The sequence below is a fragment of the Myotis daubentonii genome, chromosome 1 (assembly GCF_963259705.1).
Source record: "Myotis daubentonii chromosome 1, mMyoDau2.1, whole genome shotgun sequence".
In the NCBI taxonomy this organism is placed as follows: domain Eukaryota; kingdom Metazoa; phylum Chordata; class Mammalia; order Chiroptera; family Vespertilionidae; genus Myotis; species Myotis daubentonii.
Window position 1 is genome coordinate 22,491,194 of NC_081840.1, and position 26,365 is coordinate 22,517,558.

The window sequence follows — 26,365 nt, forward strand, 5'->3', positions numbered from 1 at the left end:
CCCCCACCCCCACAGTTGTCTCACCTGCCTCCAAGCCCCGCATCTCCCTCCCACGAGGTGAAGTCCACCCAGCTGCCCAGGAGGTCCACGGAGTCCCCAGTGTCCGGGGGCAGCGGTGGACAGAGGGCCTCAGTGCCCTCAGCAGGACCGGAAGCTGAGCACGGTGGGGAGGCGGGCACGATGCACAGCACTGATCCTAACCACGTTTGCCAGCCCAGCTTTTCTCATGGCTCCCACACAATGGTCTGCTTTGTGCCCACCTGCCGATAATGCTTAATTAGGCGAGGAGTTGATTAATTTGAGGTAATTGACAGCTAATTAGAGGCCCACAGGCTCATTAACTTGACATCTTGTCTTCGTGAATTGGCTGAGTAGGGTCAGGTGACGGAAGGAAGCCGTTGCTTCTCCCACCCCAGCCTCTGAGGCTGAGCTGATCACCTGGGCAGACTCAGCAGTGCAGGGGGGGCGGGGGGGCAGTCCCAAGGCCATGAAGAGAGGAAAGCAGGCAGCGGAGGAGGAGGGTCTGGGATAGAGGTGGAAGTGGAAGAGGGCATAAAGGAGAGAGATGGTGATGGAAAAAATAAAACAAAATACATTTAAAAAATATATCAAGGCATGACAGTGACCTCAAAAGTGTGTCTTGCCCTAGTTGGTTTGGCTTAGTGCAGTGGTTCTCAACCTTGGCTGCACATTAGAATCACCTGGGAATCTTTTTAAAATCCTGATTTCTGGGCCTCATTCTCCGGAAATTCTGTTTCTTTGTTACTAATGTTTTGGCCCCACCCCATAACAAAGAAACAGAATTTCCGGAGGATGAGGCCCAGAAATCAGGATTTTAAAAAGATTCCCAGGTGAGTCTAATGTGCAGCCAAGGTTGAGAACCACTGGCTTAGTGGGTAGAACATCAGCCTGCTAACTGAAGGGTTACAGGTTCAATGCTGATCAAGGTCAAGGACAAGAGCACATACCTTGGTTACAGGTTCCATCCCTGCCTGGGTTGGGGCATGTGCAGGAGGCAACCAATCCATGTGTGTTTCTCACATCAATGTTCCTCTCTGTCTCTCCCTCGCCCTTCCACTCTCTCTCTCTCTCTAAAAAAAAAAAAAAAAAAAAGTGTGTCTACATGAGTAGAGGTTGTGAGTATAAATTTTGTAGGGTGGAGTATGTATAAGGAAGAAGCAAGACAACTAAAGATCTCAGAGGACTTTTGTTTATTTTAATTCCCCTCATGGAAAATAAATTTATTTTAATTTCTTCTTTCTCCTGCGCTTTTATAAAAAAAATTTTAAAATATATTTTTATTGATTTCAGAGAGAAAGGGAGAGGGAGAGAGAGATGGAAACATCAATGATGAGAGACAATCATTGATCGGCAGCCTGTTGCACACCTCCCACTAGGGATCGAGCCCACACCCAGGCATGTGCCCTTGACTGGAATCGAACCCTGGACCCTTCAGTCCACAGGCCGATGCTCTATCCACTGAGTCAAACCAGCTAGGGCTCCTTCTGTAAAAATATATATATTTTTATTGATTTCAGAGGGAAAACAAGAGGGAGACAGAATCATTGATCAGCTGCCTACTGCACGCCCCACACTGGGGATCGAGACTGCAACCCTTGCATGTGCCCTGACTGGGAATCAAACCGTGACCTCCTGGTTCATAGGTCAGTGCTCAACCACTCAGCCATCCAGCCTTTCTCTTTTTAAAAACAAGGCCTCCAAAATTTTTGGTTGCCTCCCCCCAAAAAATATTGGGAAAGAGCGATCCTGCTGCCTTTCTTTACATGAATGACACGGTTAAGGAAAATGCTTTTAGTAGCACTTCAGACTGTAAAGTGCAGTGTTTGCCCATTACAGCCCTCCTGCTCTGCAGAGGACTCCCTGTGGTCAGTTCCTATCTATTTAGCCCCCTGACTAGGGTAACCACTGTTTTGTTTACTTTAATTTTTTAATTGAATTTATTGGGGTGACATGGTTAACAAAACCATACATGTTTCAAGTGTAGAATTCAACAAAACCTCATCTGCATACTGCATTGTGCAGTTAACACCAAACTAAAGTCTCTTTCCACCTCCATTTATCACCCCTTTGCCCACTGCCCACTTCCACCTACCCCTACCCCCCTTTTCCCTCTGGCTATCACCACACTGCTGTCTGTGTCTATGTGTTATATATATCAAATGGGCTGTCATGCCCATTTTGGACAAGAAAACCAAGGCTTAGTGAGGTTAAGTGACTTGCTCAAGGGAAAAATATCACTGAGGACCGGCCAACATCGCTCAATGGTTGAGAGTCGATCAGGAGGTACCGGTTCAATTCCTGGTCAGGGCACATGCCCAGGTTGCAGGCTTGATCCTCAGTAGGGGGCGTGCAGGAAGCAGCCAATCAATGATTCTCTCTCATCATTGATGTTTCTCTCTTTCCCTTCCCCTTCCTCTCTGAAATCAATAAAAATATATTTTTAAAAAATCATTGAGTTAGTTATATGTACGCTTAAGATTTGTGCACTTCATGTAAATGAGGTACACTTCCAAGCAATGTGTATTGAATTGGGAAACCATTGAAGATGGGAAATTTTCTTTCCCCCGCTCTTGGAATAATTTGGGGCAAAGTTTTAAAAAAATGTGTTTTTGCTTGTTTCATTTTAGTAAATGAGGTCAAATGGCATTTTTAGCTTCAAGGACAAGTGCAAATGGCTCAGCCTGTGTGTGCGTGAAGGCAGAGCCCAGCCTTGCAGCTCCAGGAGCCGACACAGGCCGATGGGCCTGGGCAGCCTGCTTGGCCCCTGGGCTCAGCTGGTTGCAGTCAGGCCTGCCAGGAATGCACTGAGCATTTGCCTCCTGGTCCCCAAGGCCAGCTCCTCTGTCTCTCCCAACACACCCCAAACCTTATGCCCTCACTCAGCCTCCTGACCCTGCCACCCACCTCTGCTTTCCAGGTTTGCAACCCCCCATCCAGAGGCACCTTCATCATTCCTTCCTGACACGTCGACTTTCATTTTCCTAGGACGAATCTCATTTGACAATCTCCTGCCCATATTTCTAAGCGATCTGGGTCTCGTGGTGCTATTTCTCTGTCCTCTCTGGGGTTTGTAATACCAATCATCTGCAGGTTTCATTAGCATGCTGTTTACCGTCTTTCAGATCATTAATGAAGATGCGAAGTGAGACACCAGTGCTCACGCCCCCACCCCCACCCCCCACACCCCCACCCCGCAGCCCCCTCCCATGCCTGGCGCTGCTGGAATCATTATCCTTCCTGGTGTGACAGGGTCAGAACCAAACCAGTTTGCATCAATCTTTGGTGATGTTGTGAAGGGTCGCCTGCCCTGCAATCCCCATGTTTCACACCGGTGTCAGCTGTCTGTCCCCGAGCAAGCGCTCCTCTCTGCAGAGCTGGTGGCCCCAGCTCATCCGGCTGCAGCCTCACCGCTGACTTCAGGTTCAGGGCTGCACGTGGCTGACATGTTCCTTTGTTTTGCTCTCCTGCGCTGGGCAGAAAGTAGCACCTCTTTAGGAAACAGCGCGGACAGTGCAGGTACTGATGTGGAGGGAGTGGGTGTGGCAGGCCCGGAGTTTTTAGTCCTCATGACATCTGTTTCTGCTGAAGGATAACGGGAAGCAAGACCCTCCAAGGCCTAGTCAGATGCCTGGGCTTACGTATCCCAATGTCGTCATGATAACTACTGAACTAGGTGTAATAGGGAGCAGGAGGCCCGGAGCCACCCATTCCTCAGACACCATTTCCGGTTCTGACCCCCCGTGCGCCTTGTGGCCCTGCCCGGGCTTTGCCAGCGGCTGCAGCCAGTGCTTCTCATTTCCACTCAGCTTCAGCCACTGACTTTTCCAACTTGACTCCTCAGCTGCTCCTTTGTGTGTAGCCGCTGGCTCCTGGGGCTCGGCTGCATCTGGGAAGGCCCTGGGATGTGACCTTCAGCCCTGGCTGACCCCGAGGCCTCGCTGCAGAGTCAGGCCAGGCTGCTCTCCATGGGCTCCGAGGGTACAGCCGAGGGGAGGCTGAGCGGGAGGCCAGCCTGAGTGGCTCTGTCCAGCCCTGGAAAGGGAGCTTTCTGAAGAAAGATGGAGAGGCTGGGAGGAAGGGGAGGAGGGAAGGACAGAGCAAAACAGGGAAGAGCATTCCTGTGCAGGGACTGGAATAGCATGGATGCTCGGAGAATATTAGGACCACTGAGACTAGTGACGCATAATGACGCGAGGCTTATGTCAAACTCACTGTCAGTTCAGAGACCTGATGCTGTCACAAAGAATATCTTTCCCTCTCTTATTAGCAACGAATGGTCGTCAATGCCACTGACAGTGGTATTTGCTGAGTGTCCATGCCCCTGGGCAGCGCTGCCTCAGAGGGTGGAAGGATGGGAGGTATTTAGTAAACTGTCAGCTCTCCCGAAGAGTTAAAGACAGGCGCCCTGCTCAAGGTAACCAAACGTTATCATATATTCCCTGTAAGGATGATCGATTTTTAACTAATGTGATTATAATAAAAAATTAAACACTACATTGAACCCAATTTTAAAGATATGTCCGTCAAGCTGCTGTATAATGGATAAGATATGCCACACACTGTTCTGAACACTTGCAAGTACTCATTTAATCTCCACAACTACCCTGGGAGTTAGGTGTCATTACTGGACCCATTCCATAGAGGGAGGGGTAAACAAAGGCACAGAGAAGTCAAGCAATTTATCCAAAGTCACACAGCTAATAAACAGCAGAAACAGGATTTGGACCAGGGCAGCCTGACATCAGGCTCGACGCCCTTATCCATGATGCTTGGCTGCCTCTTAAAAGTGGAAAAGGTCCCAAGGAGATTGAGGCTCAGAGAGAAGCGATTTCCACCAGCTCATCCCTGCTTCTCTCTAAAAATCTCAGCTCTTACCGTACCTGAGGCTAGCAACACGGCTATGAACATTGAGGATTGTGGCACAGTTCATCCTCTTCCTCTCAACAAATTCTTATTAAGCACCTATCGTGTGCCAGGTGCTGTTCTAAGTTCTGTTTTTTAGCCAAAGAAACTGTAGGAGACTGAACAACTTTGGATCAATTCTTTGATACCTCCCAAAAGTTATTTAAAAAGTCAAATTGTATTATTACCTCTCTGTGTCTCAGATGCATCTCAGGAAGATGGAAAAACAAGAAAGCTACTCTGATCACTTGAGTTTTCTAGCTCCTTGGATTCTAGATAATTGAGTGTTTTGTGCTATTGGAGGCAACTTTCCGAAGCGTCCAGGATAGATCAAATCAGAAAGCAGAGGACAGGGTAAAGATGAAAATAGGTGAGTGCCACTCAGCTCAGAACGTGAGTTTAATTGAGATTCCAACTGCCACTCTCCCCTGCATTCCTTTGTCCCTGGCTACGACCAAGTTCATGGCTCTGTCACCCCCAGTAATCCCTGTAATGGGCTGCAATCCTGGGGGAGCTGTTTCTGTTTATTAATGGCCAACCTCTGAGTCACATGGAGTACAGCCAGTTGTGGCTTCTTGCCCTGGGAGCTGCTGGGCCACTTTTCTGTTTTTAAAAATAGGAATCTCCCAGGAGAGAGAACAGGGACAGCTGGCAAGGGCCGTGGAAGAGTGGGAGACATAGAGGTGATGGTGCTGGAAGTGCGGGCCCCTTCCAGGTCATGAGCTCTTTCAGAGTAGAATTCACCTGTGTACTGTCCTTGCGATGGCAACTAGTTTATAGGGCTTCAGTGGAGTTGCAGGATGATGCCACCATGGTGGACAGGTGGGAGAAGGGATGAGGAGACCAAAAGGGGACAATAGACAGAAGGTGGTGAATAAACAGGGCGAGGCAAATAGCAGAGTGGGCTTCCCCGGGGGTCAGGAATTAGATCAGTGGTTCTCAGCCTTCTGGCCCTTTAAATACACTTCCTCATGTTGTGACCCAACCATAAAATTATTTTCGTTGCTACTTCATCACTGTAATGTTGCTACTGTTATGAATCGTAATGCAAATATCTGATATGCAGGATGGTCTTAGGCGACCCCTGTGAAAGGGTTGTTCTACCGCCAAAGGGGTCGCGACCCACAGGTTGAGAACCGCTGAATTAGAGCTTCAGACCCCAGCTATGCCCAGAGCAGTTCCCTCGAGCCAACTGCCCACAGCCCAGATCTGCTTCTTAGAGTTGGGACAACATTGCAACAGCTGCTGGTTTAGAGACCATGTCCCCTGGCTCCCGCATCTGCCCTCTGGGCAGAGTTGTGTGAAGCGGAAGACAATTTGGGGCTGATTAGTGTCCCAGGGAGACATGTAACTTGTGTTGCTGGGACCCAAACAGCAAGAGTCTTAGCGGCAAACTCCAGCCGAGAAAAGCCTGAGGAATTGTCTCACCTAATTACAGGGAATGGCCCTCTTTGTGTTTGTGATTCGGTACGGTTGTCTGATCGCTTTTCTCCATTTGCTGGCTCAGGCCGCGCTGGAATTGTGCTAATTAGAAGAGAAATGGACAGAGTGATCCTGTCAGCCCTGGTTACTGGTGGGGACAAAGCGGAATATTATTCTGAGGCAGTGTTTTGTGAGGGCCCTTCTTCCCGCTCTCATTAGGAGGGAAGGTTCCGAATGCCTGGCCTGGCTAATGGAGCATTGGGGTGCTCATGTGCTAATTAACAGGCTCAGCCAGCACTCGCCAACCGGGAGCCTCACGGTTGCACCAGGTGCCACCTGAAGCCCCCACCATCCCCGCTCATGAAGAAAACATGTTGGGCAAAGGGTGGGAAGGCCAGTGGCCTCTTTATTTTTATTTTATTTTTGTTAATCCTCACCCACAGATATTTTTTTCCATTGATTTTTAGAGGAGGGGGGAGGGGTAGAGACAGAGAGAAACATCGGGGTGAGAGAGACACATCGATTGGTTGCTGCTTGCACGTGCCCCGACCAGGGCCGGGAATCGAGCCTGCAACTGAGGTACGTGCCCTTGACCGGAATTGAACCCAAGACCCTTCAGTCAGTGGGCTGACACTCTACTACTGAGCCAATCTGGCTAGGGTCCGTGGCCTCTTCAGGCATAGTCAGGGGTACATCCCCACAGGCCCCAACGTCACTAGACAGGCCAGTCAGAACTTACAAACTTGGAAAGACCACTGTTTGCCGACTCTCTGAAGGTGGGGGTTCCTCGGGTGAAGTGGAGCCCATGCGGGGCTCAGGTAGTCCTGCAGCTCTCAAAGGATGAAGAAAACAGAACAGGAGAACGTAACCAATGCTTGGAGATGGAGTTTGTGCAGAAGTTGAGAGCTGGTAAGAAACCATGTTATCTGACCCCTGTGACCATTCACCTTGGCCCATCTGCCAATTTCCTCACTTCCTGCTCTGCCAGTTGACCTTCCTGTCATGCTTCGATCCTGGAGGAAACAAAAGGGAACACAGCATTCCATCAGGAGTGATCCTGCCTTTATTACAAAGCTCCTTCGGAAGTCCAAACACCCTCTGGAAGCCACACGGGCAGTGGAGAAGACACTGGAGCTAGAAGCTAGCTCTTAGAAGACACAGGAGCCACAATAAGCTGCAGCTGGAGCACCCAAGCCAAGGAGCAGATAGCAAGTATCCACTTTAAAAATATGGTAAGTGGGTAACAAAAGGGAAAGAAAAATTAATGATGGCATTGTGATATCAATACAACTGATATCCTGTGAACTTTCAGGGCTCAAACAGTGGAAGAAAAGCCAAGCTAATCAGCAGAGGCCTCAAATCAAGAGACTGAGGTGCAAGAAGCAATGAGACTGCTGGTGAGAAAAGTTTTAAGAATTTAAAAATGTGCCTCACCCTAGCTGGTTTGGCTTAGTGGATAGAGCATCAGCCTGGGACCGAAGGGTCCCGGGTTCGATTCTAGTCAAAAGCACATGCTCAGGTTGCCAGCTTGATCCCCAGTAGGAGATGGGCGTGCAGGAGGCAGCTGGTCAATGATTCTCTCTATCACTGATGTTTCTTTCTCTCTTTCTCTCTCCCTTCCTCTCTGAAATCAATAAAAATGTGCTGTAAGCACCAACCAATATGCTGCAAGTATGATATTCAGAAAACACACTTGTGGGAAAATAATAATTAGTTATTGGAAAAATAACCTCAAAGATTTAGACCAGAACATTCACACGCTGCCCCTTTTTAGTAAGTCAGCCAGCCAGCTATGCTTTCCTGAATCCCAGAAACCTATGGTCCATCCAGATGTTTTCTTGGAAATCAGGGATGAGCCAATGATGCTTAGCAATTAGCTTTTCTTAAAATGGAATGTTTTCTCTAAAAGGGCATTGATAGTGTTATTAATGGGTGACAGTAGTAGTACTGATTAATACTTCGTCTTCTTTAGTTCTTGAAGCAGAGTTGAAAAGGAACTCCTACTAAGGATTTTAGTAGGTGGCAGATAAATATTGTTCTCAATCCATCATATTTAACAGGAAGTCTGCAAATAGATACATTTTGAATCTCTAGTTCAAATAAGACATTGAAGAGGAACTAGATGTGCAGGAGACAGCCAAAAGCTGGAGGACTTATAATTTAGTAGGGCAATGAGGTACGGGCTGAGAACGCTTCAGTGTCAGGCGGAGTGTGGTAAGTCACAGGCTGGCCTACATAAAGGTTGTAGGAATGCAGGGGGCAGGGTTATTTCCAGCGGGAGCATCAGGGGTTTATAGGAAGGTTAGGGCTTGATATGTGCAAAAAGGATGAGAGACTTTCTAGGAACTCAATGGCATGGGCAGAGCACTCGAGTGAGGGACTGGGGAACAGAGACTTCATATGATGGAGAGGAAATAAGCCAACAGGAGGGTTACTGGGGTTACATGCAGAGAGCTTAGGGTGCCAGGGTAAGAGACCCAGGCTTTATTAGTAGGCCTGGGGAGGAACTACAAGTGTTTAAGTCTCCTTCAGGGAGTTGAGTGGTAATGAACTAGACGGCAGGTAGGAGAGACTGGAAGCTGGCAGACCATGCAGTAGGTGACTACCAAGCCCCACACCACCCACTGCCCGTGAGGGGAAGACAGCAGATTCTTTGTCATTATAGCTGCACTTTCTGATGAGGTCTATGCTTTAAGTACGTAACTTGGCCCTTTGAGGAAAAACTCACTCTCCTATAAAAGGGACATATTTATTATGACGACACAGAAGACATTATATACAAAGTCCAACCTTCCAACACCCTGAAATACATTCATGCACACATAGTACATACATTTACATTATCAATATAAAAACACAACATTAACATTTCTGAGGACGACAAATATAAAACCAATAAATATCACAATTCTAAAATATCTACTTACATTAAGTGCTGGTGACTACTATGACAGTAAAAGAAAGAGTCAAAGCAGACCAAAAACCAATTACATAGGTTCAGGTTACAGACAAGTTGGTTTGGGGGAGGTATCCCAATATGCTCCATATATTTCTTAATTTCCCCGTTTGACGTCATCAACTCTCAAAAGGAAGAGTTTGCTATTATGCCACTATTTTTTGTGTGCATATGCAGACTCTTCAACCACATTTACGATAAAGGAATGTCAATAATAAGCGTCACTTAAAATCAAAGCCTCTACAGCCTAACCTTCTATACATTCCAGGCAGAATGCTTCCGTCCCATACTCATCCCTTTTATCCTGTGTTCAATTTTTTTCTTCTTGTCAGTAAGTAAAATTGCATGGATGGTCAAATGGCACAAATGAGAGAAAAATCCAACATTAATTCTAGCTGGGAAACAAGGCACATGTTATGGTTAACGGAACTGTTAAAGTGAATAGTGCCGCGCCCTCGCACAGACTGAGGGCCAAAAAACTGACCGCGATTTCCCTTGTATCAAAACGCTACCATACTACTTCACATGGATGTTCTTTTCATAAAGTTCAGGACACTCCGTGTATTTTTCAAAATGTTAGAGGCTTGTAAGACAAAATATGGAGAACATGTGTAGTCACTACAACCCATAAGCTAGATTTTCAGGTTTTAACAGAGACACATAATTGGCAAACACTCCATAAGAGTTATATTTAAGTCAGGAAATTCTCTTTTCCTTTCATGTGTGTTCCTGTCCTATGGGTGAAATATCTGATATGTGCTGTGAGAGGGGGCAAGGGGGGAACACTGCCATCACTGCACAGCACGCACAATCCTGTAAGGTCAATCAGAGTTTCTAGTTGTTAATCAAATCAAACTCCTACAGTCAACCCCCTTTCCCCATCTTCAGGCCATACTAACTGTCTCGCTTGAACCTGTAACAGCTTAACCAGAACTCAAAAGTCCTTTCTGTCACCTTTAAATTGGTCTTGAGGTCTAATGCAACTGCGCACGGCCTTTCACTACACAAACTACTCCCAGGAGGGACTTGATATGCAAGGATCCCCTTCTCTGGAGTCAGCATGGATGGTGGGAGCTAGGAGGCGGGGAATGGGAGGCTTAGGGTATGGGACTACCATGAGAAGTGTAGAATTTTAAAAGCAGGCATCATTTCTAGAAGATTCTGGTTTCTCCAGCTGGGGATTCTTAGAACCTAGTATACACTGGAGAGTTCACAGGTCAACCTGCATGGTCTGGTCCAGAATCTAATTGGTCTCTGGGCTCCTTGCATCATAAATACTCCCTAAGAGATCAAGTACAACTCATGCAATCGCTGTCACAGTGGACTTTGCCATCACTGAATCAAATCAACTGTAAGATCCTGGGACTCCTGAATCACTTCCAGAAACAAGAAAGCAGGACTTTGACCTTTAAGAATGATATGCCCTCTGGTGTTACCAACATCTGAGGTGGAGATGGTCAAAGTCTGGAAGCTGACTGAATAACTGCATTGACCATTGGGTGGAACAGATTCTTCTCTTGCTCCGAATGTCCTCAGAGCGCAGAGTACCAGGAGCAGGGGAGAGGGTCAGCCCTGGAGGAGCACCCTCCAGCCTCTCGCCAGGAAGCAGTGAGGTGCGCATCATCAGAGCTGCACTGGGAGTGGAGCGTGGTTCCAGCCCCCGGGACATTCTGTCCACAGCTGGGCTACTTCTTGGGTTTCTCTAGAATGTTGAGGAATTTCCCCCGTGTCATTTCTCTGGCTGAAATAAAGAAGCAAATGAAGGATCAATGAAGAGCTGAAATCTGAAAAAAGGATCATAGGAAGATTTAAAACACAGAATTAAATTGTAAACGGGGGACCACAACAGAGTCAATCACCACAAACCTTCAAAAAGAGGGAGAAACAAACCACTCCTGGCAACTAACACTGGAGAGTTGTTCTGGAGTCGGTAATTGCTATAGGGCACAGGCCAACCGGGGAAAACATCATCCATCAACCCTTACAAAAATCATCATGGAATTCCCCCCAAACCTCTCTCTCTCTAAAGAATATAACCTAATACTCACATTCACTACCACAGGGGTCTGCTCTTGGAGGCTAAAATCCAACCAAGATAACAGTCTTCTATGGGTTGCTGGTTTCTGGACATTTATAATCTCAAATCAGAATTAGAGACCATTTACCCCGTCCCTCAGTGGCAGTCCCTGGATACTGTAATATAACAGGGTTTATAGTCCCTCAGTGCAGTTCATCTGTGGATGGAGTAATAAAGTAGGGTTTATAGAACTTCGGTCTTCTCTCTCTTGGCATTGTCAGTCCTTAGATATTTAATACAGTCAGGCAAGGTTTATGTGTCTTTCTCTGACTTTCAGTACCATCAATCTTTGAATGCTGTAGTTACAAGGGGGTTTATATAGCTACTTTCCTACAGATGAGGCTCTGAAATGAAAGTAAAACATTTCTCAATTACAAGGGTCACTGCAGAAGCCCCCGTTTTAGCTGTCAAGCAAATCTTCAAAAATCGTGTGAAGCCTAAACGCCCTTCATCCTCATCCCCACAAGATCATCTTTTCAGATCCCTTAAGTGGATTTAACATGCTGAAAGTTTCCGATGGCTTTCCCGGAGGCTGGAAGTCCTCTGGAATCAAGCAGTGGGCACACAGCAGGCTGTGCCCTGTGGCCTCCCAAGAACATGTCTCCATCTTGGCTGAAAAGTGAGGTGGCCAGGGAGGCTCCTGCCGAGATGAGAAGGACCTTTACTCTGACCTCCTCCTGCCTTTCTCAAGCCCAGAGCAAATGGTGCCAAGTGAATGGCTCCCATTCTCCCCACCTAAATCTAAGTTCCTGGTTAATATGTACAGTGAAGAAGTAAAACAACACAAACTCTGTAACCACAGGAAGGCTTCTGGTAACTGCAGTCTCTATATATTCCCCATCTTTCATAAGTTCCTGAGCTCCAACAAAGAGAAAGGAAATCCCATTAAGTAGGAATGGAAGTCTCAGTGCGGGTCTGGTCTCATGTGCCCACAGCCCCTCCCTGTCTCAAAGCAAACTGACCGCTCCTTCCTTGGTGGATTTATACCAACCCTCTACATACAAAGTTCCCATCAGATCTGCAATTACTTGTTTATATACTTGTTTTCCTCTGCTGAAGTATAAAAATAGAGGGCAGAGACTGTTTTATTATTCTTTATTCCACCAGCACCTAGCACAGTGGGCTGGATGAATGATGATATACCAAAGAGCCAGAACCAAGTAGGACAACAACCAAGTTAGTTTCTTCCCTTCCACAGGCAAACAGTAAGACTTGTCAGTGGCCCTTGGTGCTCCATTCTCTATATTGTGGGGTTCTTTTTAAATTTCCCTTGTTTAGCAAGAAAAATAATTTCCCTTGATGGAAACAATGCAGATTAATGGAGAGATGGAGGTGGGGTGGGTTGGGGCGAGGACAGACAAGGACTAACTATCCTAGAGGAAATGGGGCCAGTTGAGTACTTGAAACAGCAGGGGTGGGTGGGGCTGGGGGCAGTGCATGAGTCCACTCTGTAAAATTTTCTAACCACTTTGCTATACATCTGAAACTAATACGGAATAATATTTAGCATGACTTCTTTCAGAGAACACAGGATTAGAACTCATTTTAAGTTCCAGCTCTAGCATTTAGCAGCTGGGTGACACCAGGAGCTGGGTAGGAACCTCAGTTTCTTCATCTGTAAAATGAGTACATATTAATGTCACCTGCCCTGTCCTCTTGGCTATCCAGCAGTGAACTTGCTTGGTATAGTGGTATCACTAATATAACACCTTTCAGAGGACGGTAAGTAGCCTGCTGCTTCTCTGGCACTATTTCCTGAGTGAACAGATGAATTAACTGTGATAAGGGATAGTAGTAATCTCAAAAATTCCACTCCTTGGGATCTTTCCCTCAGCCAGATCCTATAGATATTGACTTATACTTTGGCCTGAGTGGGTCTCATCACTTTTTTCTGCCTACTCTCAGGTACTTACTAAGGACCTAAAGCAAAGCATCAAACAATCCTACAACCTGGCTAGAAGCAGGTGCTCTGGAAACCAGACATGGGTAACACAAAACTCTGTTGGGTAAAGAGAACCTTGTTCCTCCAATTAGGGGTCAGGAGCACTCTACTGACATCACTAATTATTTCTGCCTGCTGCCCTTCAGATTCCCCAATTCTTTATTATTTTTTCTCCAAATGGGAAAATGACCAAGATTTTAAGGCTTAAAATTTAAAAAGATCCAATCTAGTCAAGGGATCAAAAGGATTTAACAGAAAAATAAATGGATATTCCAAAGTCTCTCAGTGGCAAGCTCTCCTTGAATTTAACCAATCCCTTTTAACAACCCCTTTCCCACTCAATCATTCCTCCCCCTCCAACCTAATCTAAGTACACAGAGCTGCAGGAAACCACAGTAAAAGTAGAAGTAATTCAAAAGACATCATCTTCTACATGGGAGGGGAGAAAGTTTTCCCACTCGCCAGTCCTATATAGGAGATATACGAATTTGTGACATAGCTGCTCCCTAAAAGAGGGCTGTGCCCTATAAATCACATCCTAAGCACCAGCCCCTTTCTGTGCACAGAGAAATTGCTGTGGGTCAGGGGCTGCTCCAGAGCACGTGCCCTCCTGTTCACTTGTCATCAGAGATGTTAACATCTCTGATTAATTCACATAGCCCTTATTTGATTCCTCATTTCTTTATCCTTGCTCTCCTGCTCTGCTGCAGTGTGAAAATTCTTACCAACCTGATACAGTAATCACCGCCTGCTAACTGCACCCCCCTAAACCTAGTGAAATTGTTTAGTGATGCCAACCGCGCTTTTAATTTGCAAGACATCAGACACAGAGGTAATTTATACCAACATCTGTTCATTTTTGACTTCTGAAACAAACTTGCACATGCTGCTACAAAATCCCATTAGGAGTAGGGAGACAGCCTTCTGCTACTATTCCGTATTCTTCTACACACACACACACACATACACACACACACCTTCCAGTAGGGTTTAATATGTAAATGCACTTTACTAAAAAATTTCCGCCAAGCATTTCACGTCTCTTTGGGGGGAAAACGTTAGAGATGTCTATGGTTTGCTTACAGAGGAGAGGAAGATATTTCTATTTCCCTCTGACTAGTGCCATCCCTTCTTCTTCTCAATAGTTACAGCTTGGTCTAATTCTCTAATTAATGACCAGGTAAGAGTACATGCTTCTTAGCTTGGCACTTTCAATGCTTCCCTTCTCTCCTGGTCCTTCTTTCCTACAATGTGCTACAAGACAACCCTAGAGACAATAAAATTGCTAGAGAGAGTTTTCTCTAGACTCAATAAAATTTCTTAACAATTTTCTAATTCTGGATTAATTCTCTAGGATTACAAGTTTAGCAGGAAGGGAACACGCTACCACATTCTAATAACTATGCCAAGAGGGATCCACTGGTCACCAGCCACCAGAGTGTGTGCTGTGCAGGAGAGAGGCATGACCTCTGTGTGGTCATGATTTACTATGGGTTCTCCTATGCAGTACAAGACCATAAACTGAGAAAGCCACAATAGAGACGGTCGCCATAGGGGGAACATGTGAATTGCTGCAGAGTGTGGGAGAGGGAACCACTTGTACACATTTACAGGCGGCAAATGGATACACCACAATCAACTTCCAGGTTTATGCGGTTTCCATTATCCCCTTCGAGTTTTCCTAGGACTGTCAGGTTCATGGCAGCTGTAAATACCTGAGCATGCTCAGAGAGGTCAGGGCTGAAGGGAGGACTGCATCCTCCTTGCTGGGAAGGTGCTGTGTGGTTTAATATAATGTCTTCTTTAGACTCCCCAATCCTCCATCCTACATTTAGCCTTGCCTCTGGCTCCCTTTCCACGATGACTATCCCCAAACTGCCTTCTCTGCAGTAAATTTTCTGGTGGCTGGTTGAAAGAGAGTCAGTGGCACAGATTGATTTCTCACCGGTGAGGGGATGAGGGATTACCAGAGGCACCCTGGTTAACGAGATTGGGTGCGAATCTCTCACGAGACCGGCCTCTCTGCCAGGGGTTCGCACCTTTCACCCATGACATATGGGTTTCATTACAGAAAGATTTTCCAGATTATAACTTTGAGGCAATTGCCTGATAAAATTCTGCTTGGCTTTAATGTAGGGAACAATGTAAAGAATAAGTAACTTTTAATGAAATGGAAGAAACTCATGTTTGGTTTTCAATTCCAATGCAAACTACTTTAAGTACTCTGTGCCTCGATATAATTAAAAACATTAGCGAGGTGGAGAAGAGTTACATTCCACTAGTTCGCTCACATCCTGAAGAGCAACAACAGGCTGTCTTTAGGAGACTCTGATATGAATGGCCAGGGAACAAAGGAGACAGCATAACTGTGAAGAGAGGAGGGCTTTTAGCATTAGACAGGCTTAGACTTGAACCCATGGACCCTGCTACTTAACAGCTCCTATACTAACTACTACCGAGGGCAAGTCACCCAAGTCATCCTTTGTTCAAGGTGGGGTTAATACAAAGGTCACACGGGCATTCAGTAAATGGTAGCTACTGTATAATCATCTCTTTCATTTTAAACAAGTTTATGTAAGCCACAAGACACTTGATGGGAAAATTATCTAGGATTCATTTTTTTAAAATATTTTTTTTATTGATTTCAGACAGGAAGGAAGAGGGAGAGATTGAAACATTGATGATGAATCGGCTGCCTCCTGCACGCCCCCCACTGGGGACCAAGCCCGCAACCCAGGCATATGCCCTTGACCGGAATGGAACCTGGGACCCTCCAGTCCCCAGGCCGATGCTCTAACCACTAAGCAAACCAGCCAGGGCAGATTCATTTCTTTTATAGTAATTTATCCCTACCCAAAGACATATTGCCCTACATGTAATAACTATGTACAAAAAATTGTAAAACTGTCTTTGGTTTCACAAGGAGCATTTGAGATCTTGTTCCCCAGCATGTTGTCAATTTGGTTCAAATAAATTCTTATAAAAATCTTCTAAAAAAACACAACATTAGCCCTGGTCAGTTTGGCTTAGTGAACAGAGCATTGGCCTATGGACTGAAGGATCCCGGGTTTGATTCCAGTCAAGGGCACGAACATCGGTGGCAGATTCGATCCAGTCGGGGTGCATACGGAATCGATGTGTTTCTCTTACATCAATGTTTCTCTCTCTGTCTCTCCTCACCTCCTCCCTTCCACTCTAATGAAAAAATATCCTCAGGGCAGGATTAAAAAGAAAAACAACACGAATGTTGTCTTCTTGGTCTGGAGGAACAGAGTTCTGGAGTAAAGTATCAGGCTCTCTTTATAGCAGACACCTCTCTGCTGCCATAATGCACTGACGAATCTTCAAACTCCATGTCCAACTGTGCTGGTGTCGGGTTCATTGGTTCAATTAGCTGCCCATCAAACTGGAATCTGATCTGCCTCATTGATAAACCTTGTCATTCACAATAGGCCTTCAATAGTTTATTAAGTGCGATAGGCCTCTTAATCTTAAACTGCACCGCAGAACTATCCTGCCCTACCACCTTCAAATTAATATGACCATTGTTTTTCTTTTTTTAGTCACAGTCTCATATAATTTAAAAAATAAAGAAAAGTGCCTTTAAATGTTATCCATTCCTACATAATAAAAGGCTAATATGCAAATTGACAGAACGGTGGAATGACCAGTCGCTATGACGCGCACTGACCACCAGGGGGCGGACGCTCAACACAGGAACTGCCCCCTGGTGGTCAGTGTGCTCCCACAGGGGGAGCGCCACTCAGCCAGAAGCACGGGGAGTAGGTCTAAGCCATGACCATTGTTTCCCACTGGCCATGGCGAGGTACCAGGTCCTCACTGAATGAACACCAGCAGCACCAGGAGTGCTGAACTACTTATTTTTAAAAAGAGCTCAAATGCAAAACAAATGGGAACATGAATGACTTGCGTCTGTAACACACGTACTCTGCAGGACCAAACCTGCCAGAATAATGCTGGGTATTAGTTAGAAGCAGCTACTTCTAGCAAAAAGAAACACACAAAATCCTAGTTAGTTTAGTACAAATCAGTCTGCTAAAAGGCTATTTAATTAGTTTCACAGAAGATATTTTGTAGAAATGATGCCATTTATTATAATTACGGTTTTCACTTTTTAAAAATTACTTTTTGGTCCTTGAAACCTTGAATGAACTCTCATCACTATAACAAGAGGGATCTCTTAGTCATTGGTGTGTGTTGTGCAGAGAAAAGCATGAAGAGGGTGGATGAGAGTTAAGTTAGTCGCACAGAGAACCTATGATGTATTAGACATTAGGGAAGATTAAAATAAACTAGAAGTGGCCTTTAAGATGGGACTAGCTCTTCTCAGGCATTTTGGTGGATTAGAGAACAAAAGTATACCACTGTGATTTATAATGCTGACTTCTCTCTCACAGGAATGCGGAAAGTTTTCTGTCGCTCTGGCACGGAGCCAGGGTACAGCAGAGCCATTCCAGGGCAGTCCGCCAGACTGAGATCCTTCACCACGCTCCAGTTCAGACCTCTGCACAAAACGTACTACTCAGCGATCGATAATTCAAGTCAAGGACTAAGCACTTTTTAATGCCTCTAATGTGAGAGCAGCTGGTGCTGGGGCATTGACAAGAGCAGAAGGTGCTGCGAACTGGATGAGGAAGGGTCTCTTGGAGCCTCATTAGGCTTGGTGGCCCTCAGAAGGTAGTTAATTGTAATAAAGTCTACTGACCATTCTCAATCAACTCCTGTGGGAAAGCACACACATGTGAGAGTTTGGTAAAAATCTTACTTTTCTCTAAAATACATCAAAGTAGCATTTGAGGGTAAGCAAAGTAGCCTTCAGGCTTTTGCCTAAAGTTCTTTAGGCATAAGCATTTCAAAAAGGAGACTGAAATATCTGAGAAAAGAACAGTATGGATGCTACATCTGTGACCAAACTATCATAGACTATCAAAATCTTCATCCTCAGAATTTTAAAAAAAGCCTTTTGGGGGCACACTTTCCAGGTTCCCTTTATATTGGGTCTCTTGTCTAACAGGACTTTTTCTTCTTCTAAACAGTGCTCCAGTAAATTCAGAAAAAGACAATTTTATACCAAACATTTTTTCCTTCAATTCATAGTAAGGCCCAATGCCAGGTAATGTTTTATCCAAGAAGTAATATAAAAATGAAAAGCCAGGACTCAGTGCACAGGTAAACAAATTTGGACAGTTCCAATATGGAAAATAATTTTAATGGCTTTTCACACAGAAAAAAAAAAAGAATAGAAATATCTAGCCAACAGATTTATTCTCCGAATATAACACATCAAGCTGGAACATAAAATATGGGAAGTGTCAGCCATGATGCCTGAAGATTGAAAGCAGAAGTAGAAGAATCTTAATTGTCAGGCATTTGAAAAATGGTGTTATTCGGGTGAAGCCTGTGTTTCTCCATCAACTCTCCTTGCCCTGCCCTCTTCCAAGAGCAAAACAAGCCTAGATTTCAAATATTCAGTCCTTGTTATAATCCTTCTCTCTACTAAAAAAAACAACAAAAACTCCAAAGATTTGTGTTTAAGAAATGAGAGCTAACAACTCCTTATTTGTATTTATTTTCCTTTTCAGAGGGCCTCACAGGCCTACTCATAGTTTCATTTGGTTCTCCTTTCAAGGGTAAACTCAACTGAATGAAAGGCAATGAGATCAAAGCAATGCATTAATACTCTTGGGGTGAGAACTTTTATTAAATACTCATAAATTTGTGTACAACATTCATGCCTCAGGGCCTTTACATAGTAATACATCGTGGCGAGACACTTATTATGACCAAAGGCTAGTAGCTTCACAGTCTTAATTTCCTCATCCATAAAGTGAGAACAGCAATAATAATCTATCATGTAAGGTTAAGATAGAACAACTAGTCATAGTGACTTGATCACTACAAAAAACATTTTGGCCCAAATTAGATATTTTATCTGTAGAGGCTAGATTCCACTCTCAGAAAAATCAGACCAAGATCACAGCGTGGATCATTTCATTGATCTGGATATTAAAAAGTTTCCTGCTTGGAACGTACCGGCAGTAGCTAAAGACTATGGAGGAGGAAGGCCCAGTCTTGACCCCCAGGGCAGGCAAAGAGTTACATCTTCACTCTGAGAAGCCAATAAAAACCTCTCTTGATTATAATTTAGATAAGAACCACTGGATTGAATAATAATGTCTGAAACTCCCCTGGCTGTTTCACCTTGAGACGTCCATCACTGGGTTAAACATGATGCTAATTGCATTTGGATTGATTAATTTCTCTCACTCCTGTCTATTCGAATAACGCTTAACAAAATAATCATAGCACCCAGAGCCAAATCTTTTCCGTCAAAGGAATGAAGCCATCAGAACAGGCAGAGATGAAAGAAATGAAGATGACCCGTAATTACTGCTACGGTGATATCATTACCATATTATACAAAATGAGAGTGGGGGGGGGTGGAGGGACTGAGATTATTATTTTTTTAATAGAACCCTACAATCTAAGAATACAAATTTGACATCAAGTGGAACACACAGAAATATAGAACTTTAAAAAAATACAAATCTTGCTCATGAAATTGCAAAATCCAACAAACACTGAGGCCCAAGATACATCAAGTGTCTTGGACTGTGAGCAGGTATTATTCACACCACTATTTTTTCACTGCAATAACACTTTGTGTATGACTTGCATAGAGATTTAAGATGCTGTCTTCATACACAAGTATTGCCATAGTTACTGAAGAATTTTTCTTTCAGCGAGGGAATATCATTTTATTTTAATATTGTTAGAGGTTACCTTGTTTGTAAAATTAAAATCTAGGTTTTAACTGCAGCTAGTTCTAGTTTAAGATACCAAAGAAAATGTCTACGAATCTTTGCGCTTGACTCATTGGACAATAGTATGGAATTAACTTATAAGCAAGAAGAACATAATAATATTTCCCTACTTTTTTATTGTTTTATATGATCTTTGCAATACTTATGATAGAAAACCTATGATTGCATAGGATTTGAACCTTAGGTCTGAATCTCTCACTTATTAGATGGCACTCCCAAACAAATTATGCAGCCTCTGTGCCTCAGTTCCTTGATCTGTAAAATGGGGATTATATCCACCTGACTAGATTGTTGTGAGACTTAAGATAACACATTTAAGTTCTCAGTATATGCTGGTACAAAAAATAAACTTCCCCCTAAGATTAATTGTATGGTTGTTTACTGAACCTTGAAAAATGTTTTGGTTATTTTATTTACTAAATTTAATTTAAACAGACACTTGCAAAGTACATTGAATATAGATTTTTAACAAATATTTGAGAGATAAATAAGTAAATAGAATACTTAGAAAGTACATCATTTTAGTAGGCTAGAAATATGTGGAGGGTATTTTTGCTATAGTATTTTAATCCTCACCCAAGGATATGTTTTTCCCCATTGATTTTCAGAGAGAGTGAAAGGGAGGAGGAGAGACAGAGAAAGAGAAACATCTATGTGAGAGAGACACATTGATTGGTTGCCTCCTGCACATACCCTGACCAGGGCTGGGGATTAAGCCTGCAACTGAGGTACGTGCCCTTGACTGGAAACAAACCTGCAACTCTTCAGATGATCTAACCACTGAGCACCCAGCTAGGGCCAGTATAGTATTTTAAACATAGGAACCATCATTAAATTGAAATAATAAAAACAGATATTGAAATTATTTTATTTAATTTAGAAAAGATGTTTCCCTATTATACTATATACTAGTAGTAAAGAGCTAATATGCTAATTAGACCGAACAGCAGAATGACCATCCAGATGAGCTTCCAGACAAAGTCGGGGCTGCAAGGGCTGAGCTCCTTGCACAGATTTCATGCATCAGGACTCTAGTATCTAATAAACATTCCCAAATCAATCAAGCATATGTATTCTGAAGTTGTAGTCATTCAGTAATATATATAATCAGTGCTTTAAAAGAAAGAACAAAACACTGTGTTTCTGCCAGGTGAAAACAAGAGTCCAAAATATTTACTCCATTAACTCAGTATTCTCTACTTTCTTTCTGATTAAGAGGGGCACTGTAATACAGTACAAAGGGGTTATCTTCTCTGGCTTTGGAATTAGATGGGTCTAGATTTGATTCAAATCCAAGCCCCCCATTTCTAACCTTCAAGACCTTATAATTTACTTTCTGATCATCCGTTTCTCCTCTGTAAAATGGGAATTATAAAATGGATTTGCAGATTCTTATGAGATTAAATAAGGCAATGCATGAAAATCCTTTATACTGTCAAATATATAGTAGGAAAGTCAATAAATGACAGTGTTAATCATTTTTATCTTTCACGTCTCAGCTTAAATGTCACCTTTTCAGAGAGGCCTTCCAAACCACCCTATCCAAAGTGAGTCATCTTCAGTTATTTTTTCATATAAACTCATTTACTTCCTTCATAGTTCCTACCAAAATCTAAAATTACTTTATTTACTCACTAGTAGCCTAGTGCATGAAAATTCATGCACTGGAGGGGGATCCCTCAGCCCGGCTTGCCCCCTCTCACAGTCCAGGAGCCCTCAGGGGCGGGAGGCAACCCGTTAGGTAACGCCCCATCACACTTCTGCTGCTGCCACTGCTGGCAGCGCAAGCCTCAGTGGGCCCTGGTTACCTGCGGCTCAGGCGGCCTTGGGCGGCAGGAGGGTTGGGGGGACTGGGGGACTTCGGAGGCAGGTGCGCGGAGCAGCCAGGCGGGCCTGGCCTTGCCATGCACCTGCCGCCCCGGCGGGGCTGAGGGGACTGGGCACTGCTATCTTGTGGCTGTGGGCGCTGCCATCTTTGAGGGTGGGGCAGTCAATTAGCATATCCCCTCCTTATTGGCTGTGGGCGCCACCATCTTTTGCGATGGTGTGAGGGTCAATTAGCATATTCCCTCTTTCTTAGCTAGGATGCTTCATGAAGTTCTATAGAGCTTCCTGTTGTATCCCTAGCAAATACAGTAGGGCCTTGACTTACGAGTTTAATTTGTTCCGTGAGGGAGCTCGTAACTCAAATTACTCGTATGTCAAATCAAAAAGTGAAGGAGTGAGACACGTGATGCTGGGCTGATGTTGTGGCGTTCACTGTGACGTTCGCTGTGCCAACTAGCGGTGGGGTATCTGAAGCTGGCTCGTAACCCAAATTTTAGCTCGCAACTCAAAGCAAAAAATCGGCTGAGAGACGGCTCGTATCTTGAAAAATTCGTTAGTCAGGACCTCGTAAGTCAAGGCCCCACTGTAGATGGTCAATCACATATCTATTGAAATAATTTATTCATATATGAGGAAAGAGGTACTCTGCTTCCTTTTAATTCTAAATAACCCCCATGCATAAGAAATTTTTAGTCTAGTAAAATCACTTAGTTCTACTTCTAGGAAGCTTTCCAAAGAGACACCAATAAAAATATCAAATAGGCTATTCACATGCCTATTCATTTCAGCACTGTTGTTGTTTTTTAATATGTTTTTATTGATTTCAGAGAGGAAGGAAGAGGGAAAGAGAGATGGAAACATCCATGATGAGAGAGAATCATGGTGGATTGGTTGCCTCCTGCAAGTCCCTCACTGGGGATCGAGCCCACAACCTGGGCCTGTGCCCTTGACCAGAATCAAACCTGGGACCTATCAGTCCACAGGGTGACGCTCTATCCACTGAGTCAAACAATGGAAGAAGAAAGTTTAGTATTAGTTTTTACTAACAAAAATGGTTACCTAAGGAGGGACAACAGATGGGGAAGGAATAGAAATTTAAGTTAGACACTCTGAATGTACCTTATTTTATACATTTTACTTTGGGATTCCATGTATTTTATATACTAAAAAACAAAATTCATTAAATAGAAAAAAAACCCTCTAAAAATAGAAATAAACTGAAAATAACTTGAATCTATAAAATTTGGCATAACCATACAGTACAAAAGTATAAATAATCTAAAATGACATTTTAAATAATTGAAAAGACATAACCCTACAAGTATGTATCCTAAGGATATAAAAGCAACACAGAGAAATCTTAAACTGCACATAGCAGTCTTCTAGTTACATGTAGTTGGTTCTTCTGATGCTAGGTTTATTGTGGGTTAGTTATTAGGAACCAAGAATTTAAGCATAAGAGAAAAGAGATATCATTATAAAATCAAGTAGATCAAATAAAAACCCTTTAACATCTTTGAACAAAAGAATACTTATTTACCAACCCTGTCCAAGGAAAAGGCCTAGAAGCAATGACAGTCCAGTAACAATGAATACTATTAATACTTAGATTTCTACTAAAAGCTACCCAGGTTCCTTGGAGAAATGGATGAAATTACAAGTCTAAAGAAGTAAGGGAACTAGGGTTATCTTGACATGCTGAAAGCAAGAAATTACCAGACTACTAGGCTCACATCAAATGACACAGGAGTCAACCTGAAGGAGCGCCCATTACCTAAAGATGGAGAAGTTTTGGGTGTCTGATAATATTTATGGTAGATTGAAATACATCAAATATAAGCATCTACAATATTTTTAAAAAAGCTCTCAGTCACTTCAACTCATTTCATGTTCTGAAAATTGATAAATAAAAAGGGGGAGAAATCTAGCATTTTTCCTGCCTTTCCTCTTTGGACCGTATTCCAGGGAAACCATATAATTGATTTATTAGAATAATTATCATCACTATTATTATGAAAAGGATCTATGGCCCTAATCGGTTTGGCTCACTGGATAGAGCATCGGCCTGTGCACTGAAGGGTCCCAGGTTCGATTCCGGTCAAGGGCATGTACCTTGGTTGCGGGCACATCCCCAGTTGGGGGTGTTGCAGGAGGCAGCTGATCGATGTTTCTCGCTCACTCATGTTTCTAACTCTCTGTCCCTCTCCCTTCCTCTCTGTAAAAAAATCAATAAAACATATTTAAAAAAAAAAGGATCTATGGATACCATCTAAACCCACTGATCTTCACTGAAACTGTAACGGAGGTTAGTCATAAGCTTCCTGACATGAAAATATAGCAGGTACACAATACCATTTATAAACTATTCTTACCAACAAGACTGAATTCCAACCAATTTATTCTCTGTCAGATTATAGGAATTTTGGGGAAAAGAGGAAGATGTGGAATGTTACCACCGGATAAAATCACCCAAATTTAAAATGTGGGCACTACTACAGGAAAACAACCCAGTTTCTCCAACAATCAAATACCGGAAGGAAGTAGGAAGTGTGGTTATAGAGACGATTAGGAGACTGAAGATTCAGGTCAACCAAATGCACTGTCTGGACCTTGTCTGGATCCTGATCCATACCAATCAATTGTAGAAAACATGATTTTGAGCCAAACTGGGCATGGACTATTAGTTGTAATTTAGGGATTATTATTTTATTTTGTTTATGTAATGTGTTTTTGTTGTTTTTAAAAAAGGGCCTTCTTGATTAGAGATATATACTGAGGTATTTATAAATGAAATGATACTGATTTTCTTAAAATACTCCAGGCAACAACACAACCACAACAAAAAGTGTGATTCAAAGGGATGGACATAAAACAAGAATGGCAGAAAGTTGACAATTATTAAAGCTGCAGATGAAGTTGTGGGGTTCATTATAGCATTTTCTGTCGTTAGTATATGCTTGAAAAATGTCCATAATAAAAAGAAAATCTCATCAAATGTTTCTCTAGAAATACAGCCTTTTCTCATTATCACTACATAACATAATACAATGAACAGTAGGCTAGGGAACAGATTTGTGGATAATTAACTCTGCAGAGGGATTGAAAATGGATGGACAGTAAAAGCTTTAGAAAGGGGGTGACTTCTCATGTCATGAATGTTTATTTCCATCGTTAAATTCTTGGATGAGGGACAAGTTACAAACGACCAAACAATCAAAAGCAGATTATATACTTTTAAAAGCCTATCACCTTTAACTTGGGTTAAGCCTAATATTAAGAAGCTGCTGCCTTCTAACCTTTTCTCTCTTAATTATTTAAAAAAACACACTGACGAATCTAAGAGCAGTTTTCAATTTATCTGCAAAACAGCTCTGAGAGAAGCTCCCTGGCTCAACATTTTGCTTCTACAAAATTTTCTTGGAGGTGAAGAGAATGAGTCCTTGGTTACTCATTTATTGAATCTTTTCAGAAAAAGCTTTAAAGGTCGGTAGCAAGACTAACTTTAAGGTCTAGGACAATCCAATAGCTAACACGTTATAAAAAGGAACAGCTTAATCTAAACTTTCACTAGTCCAGTAAATTTCAACTAGTTTGCCCTCACGCTATCAACTGTATATAAATGATGACCTCATTAATCCCACTTCACTTTGATCATGCTTTTCCTTCATAGATGCTGATTTATCCAATTTAAAACAAATTACTTGTTCTAGCTGATAATTTGATTTTTAATTGTTTGCACTGTGGTTTCATGTATGTACAGTTCATGTTCTCAACCTGATCAGACTATAATTCATAAATGGAAGAGACTATTAAAGATAATTTCTCTCACAAACTTGGAAAAAATGTACACTATATATTACACTATCCAGTAAGTCTTAATTTAAAAAATATTTTTCCTCTAAAATCATGTACTAATACAAAAGTACAATAATTACTGTCTTCACTTGATTATGAATTTCTTTTAAAAGCACATCACAATCAGGTAAGAACTTGAGTATGACATGTCTACTTAGGATGTCATATGGCAGTGGTTATTTTCCTTGTCATTGGAAATAACAGCTGATTAGCCTTCTGTTTGTTTGTTTTTCAGAATATCCAGTTTTGATGTTTCTGAATAATCTTATTTACAACATTCATGAATTCCGCAGCCAGAAAATTATATATACTGTTTATAATAGTCTGCATCACTCAAATTTCAAAGCTTAATCTATACATAGTTAACATACAATAAACATGTGCTGAATAAAAAAACACTTTCATGCACAACTGACCATTGTTTACGATCTTAAAAACAATTTATGGGTAATCAATATGGCTAAATATAACAGACGGAAAAATATGATTAATTAGCTGCTATATAAACATTATAGTGC

General features: G+C 42.9%; 1 protein-coding gene across 1 annotated transcript in view; it reads right to left on the reverse strand.

The window, feature by feature from the left end:
* Positions 1 to 9,080: 9,080 nt before the first annotated feature.
* Positions 9,081 to 26,365, reverse strand: part of LIN52 (lin-52 DREAM MuvB core complex component) — a 94,245-nt gene continuing 76,960 nt past the window's right edge. The window contains exon 6 of the mRNA XM_059690812.1: positions 9,081 to 11,042. Within this exon, the coding sequence (XP_059546795.1) occupies positions 10,987 to 11,042 (56 nt within the window). The 3' untranslated portion in view covers positions 9,081 to 10,986. The remainder of the gene's footprint in view (positions 11,043 to 26,365) is intronic.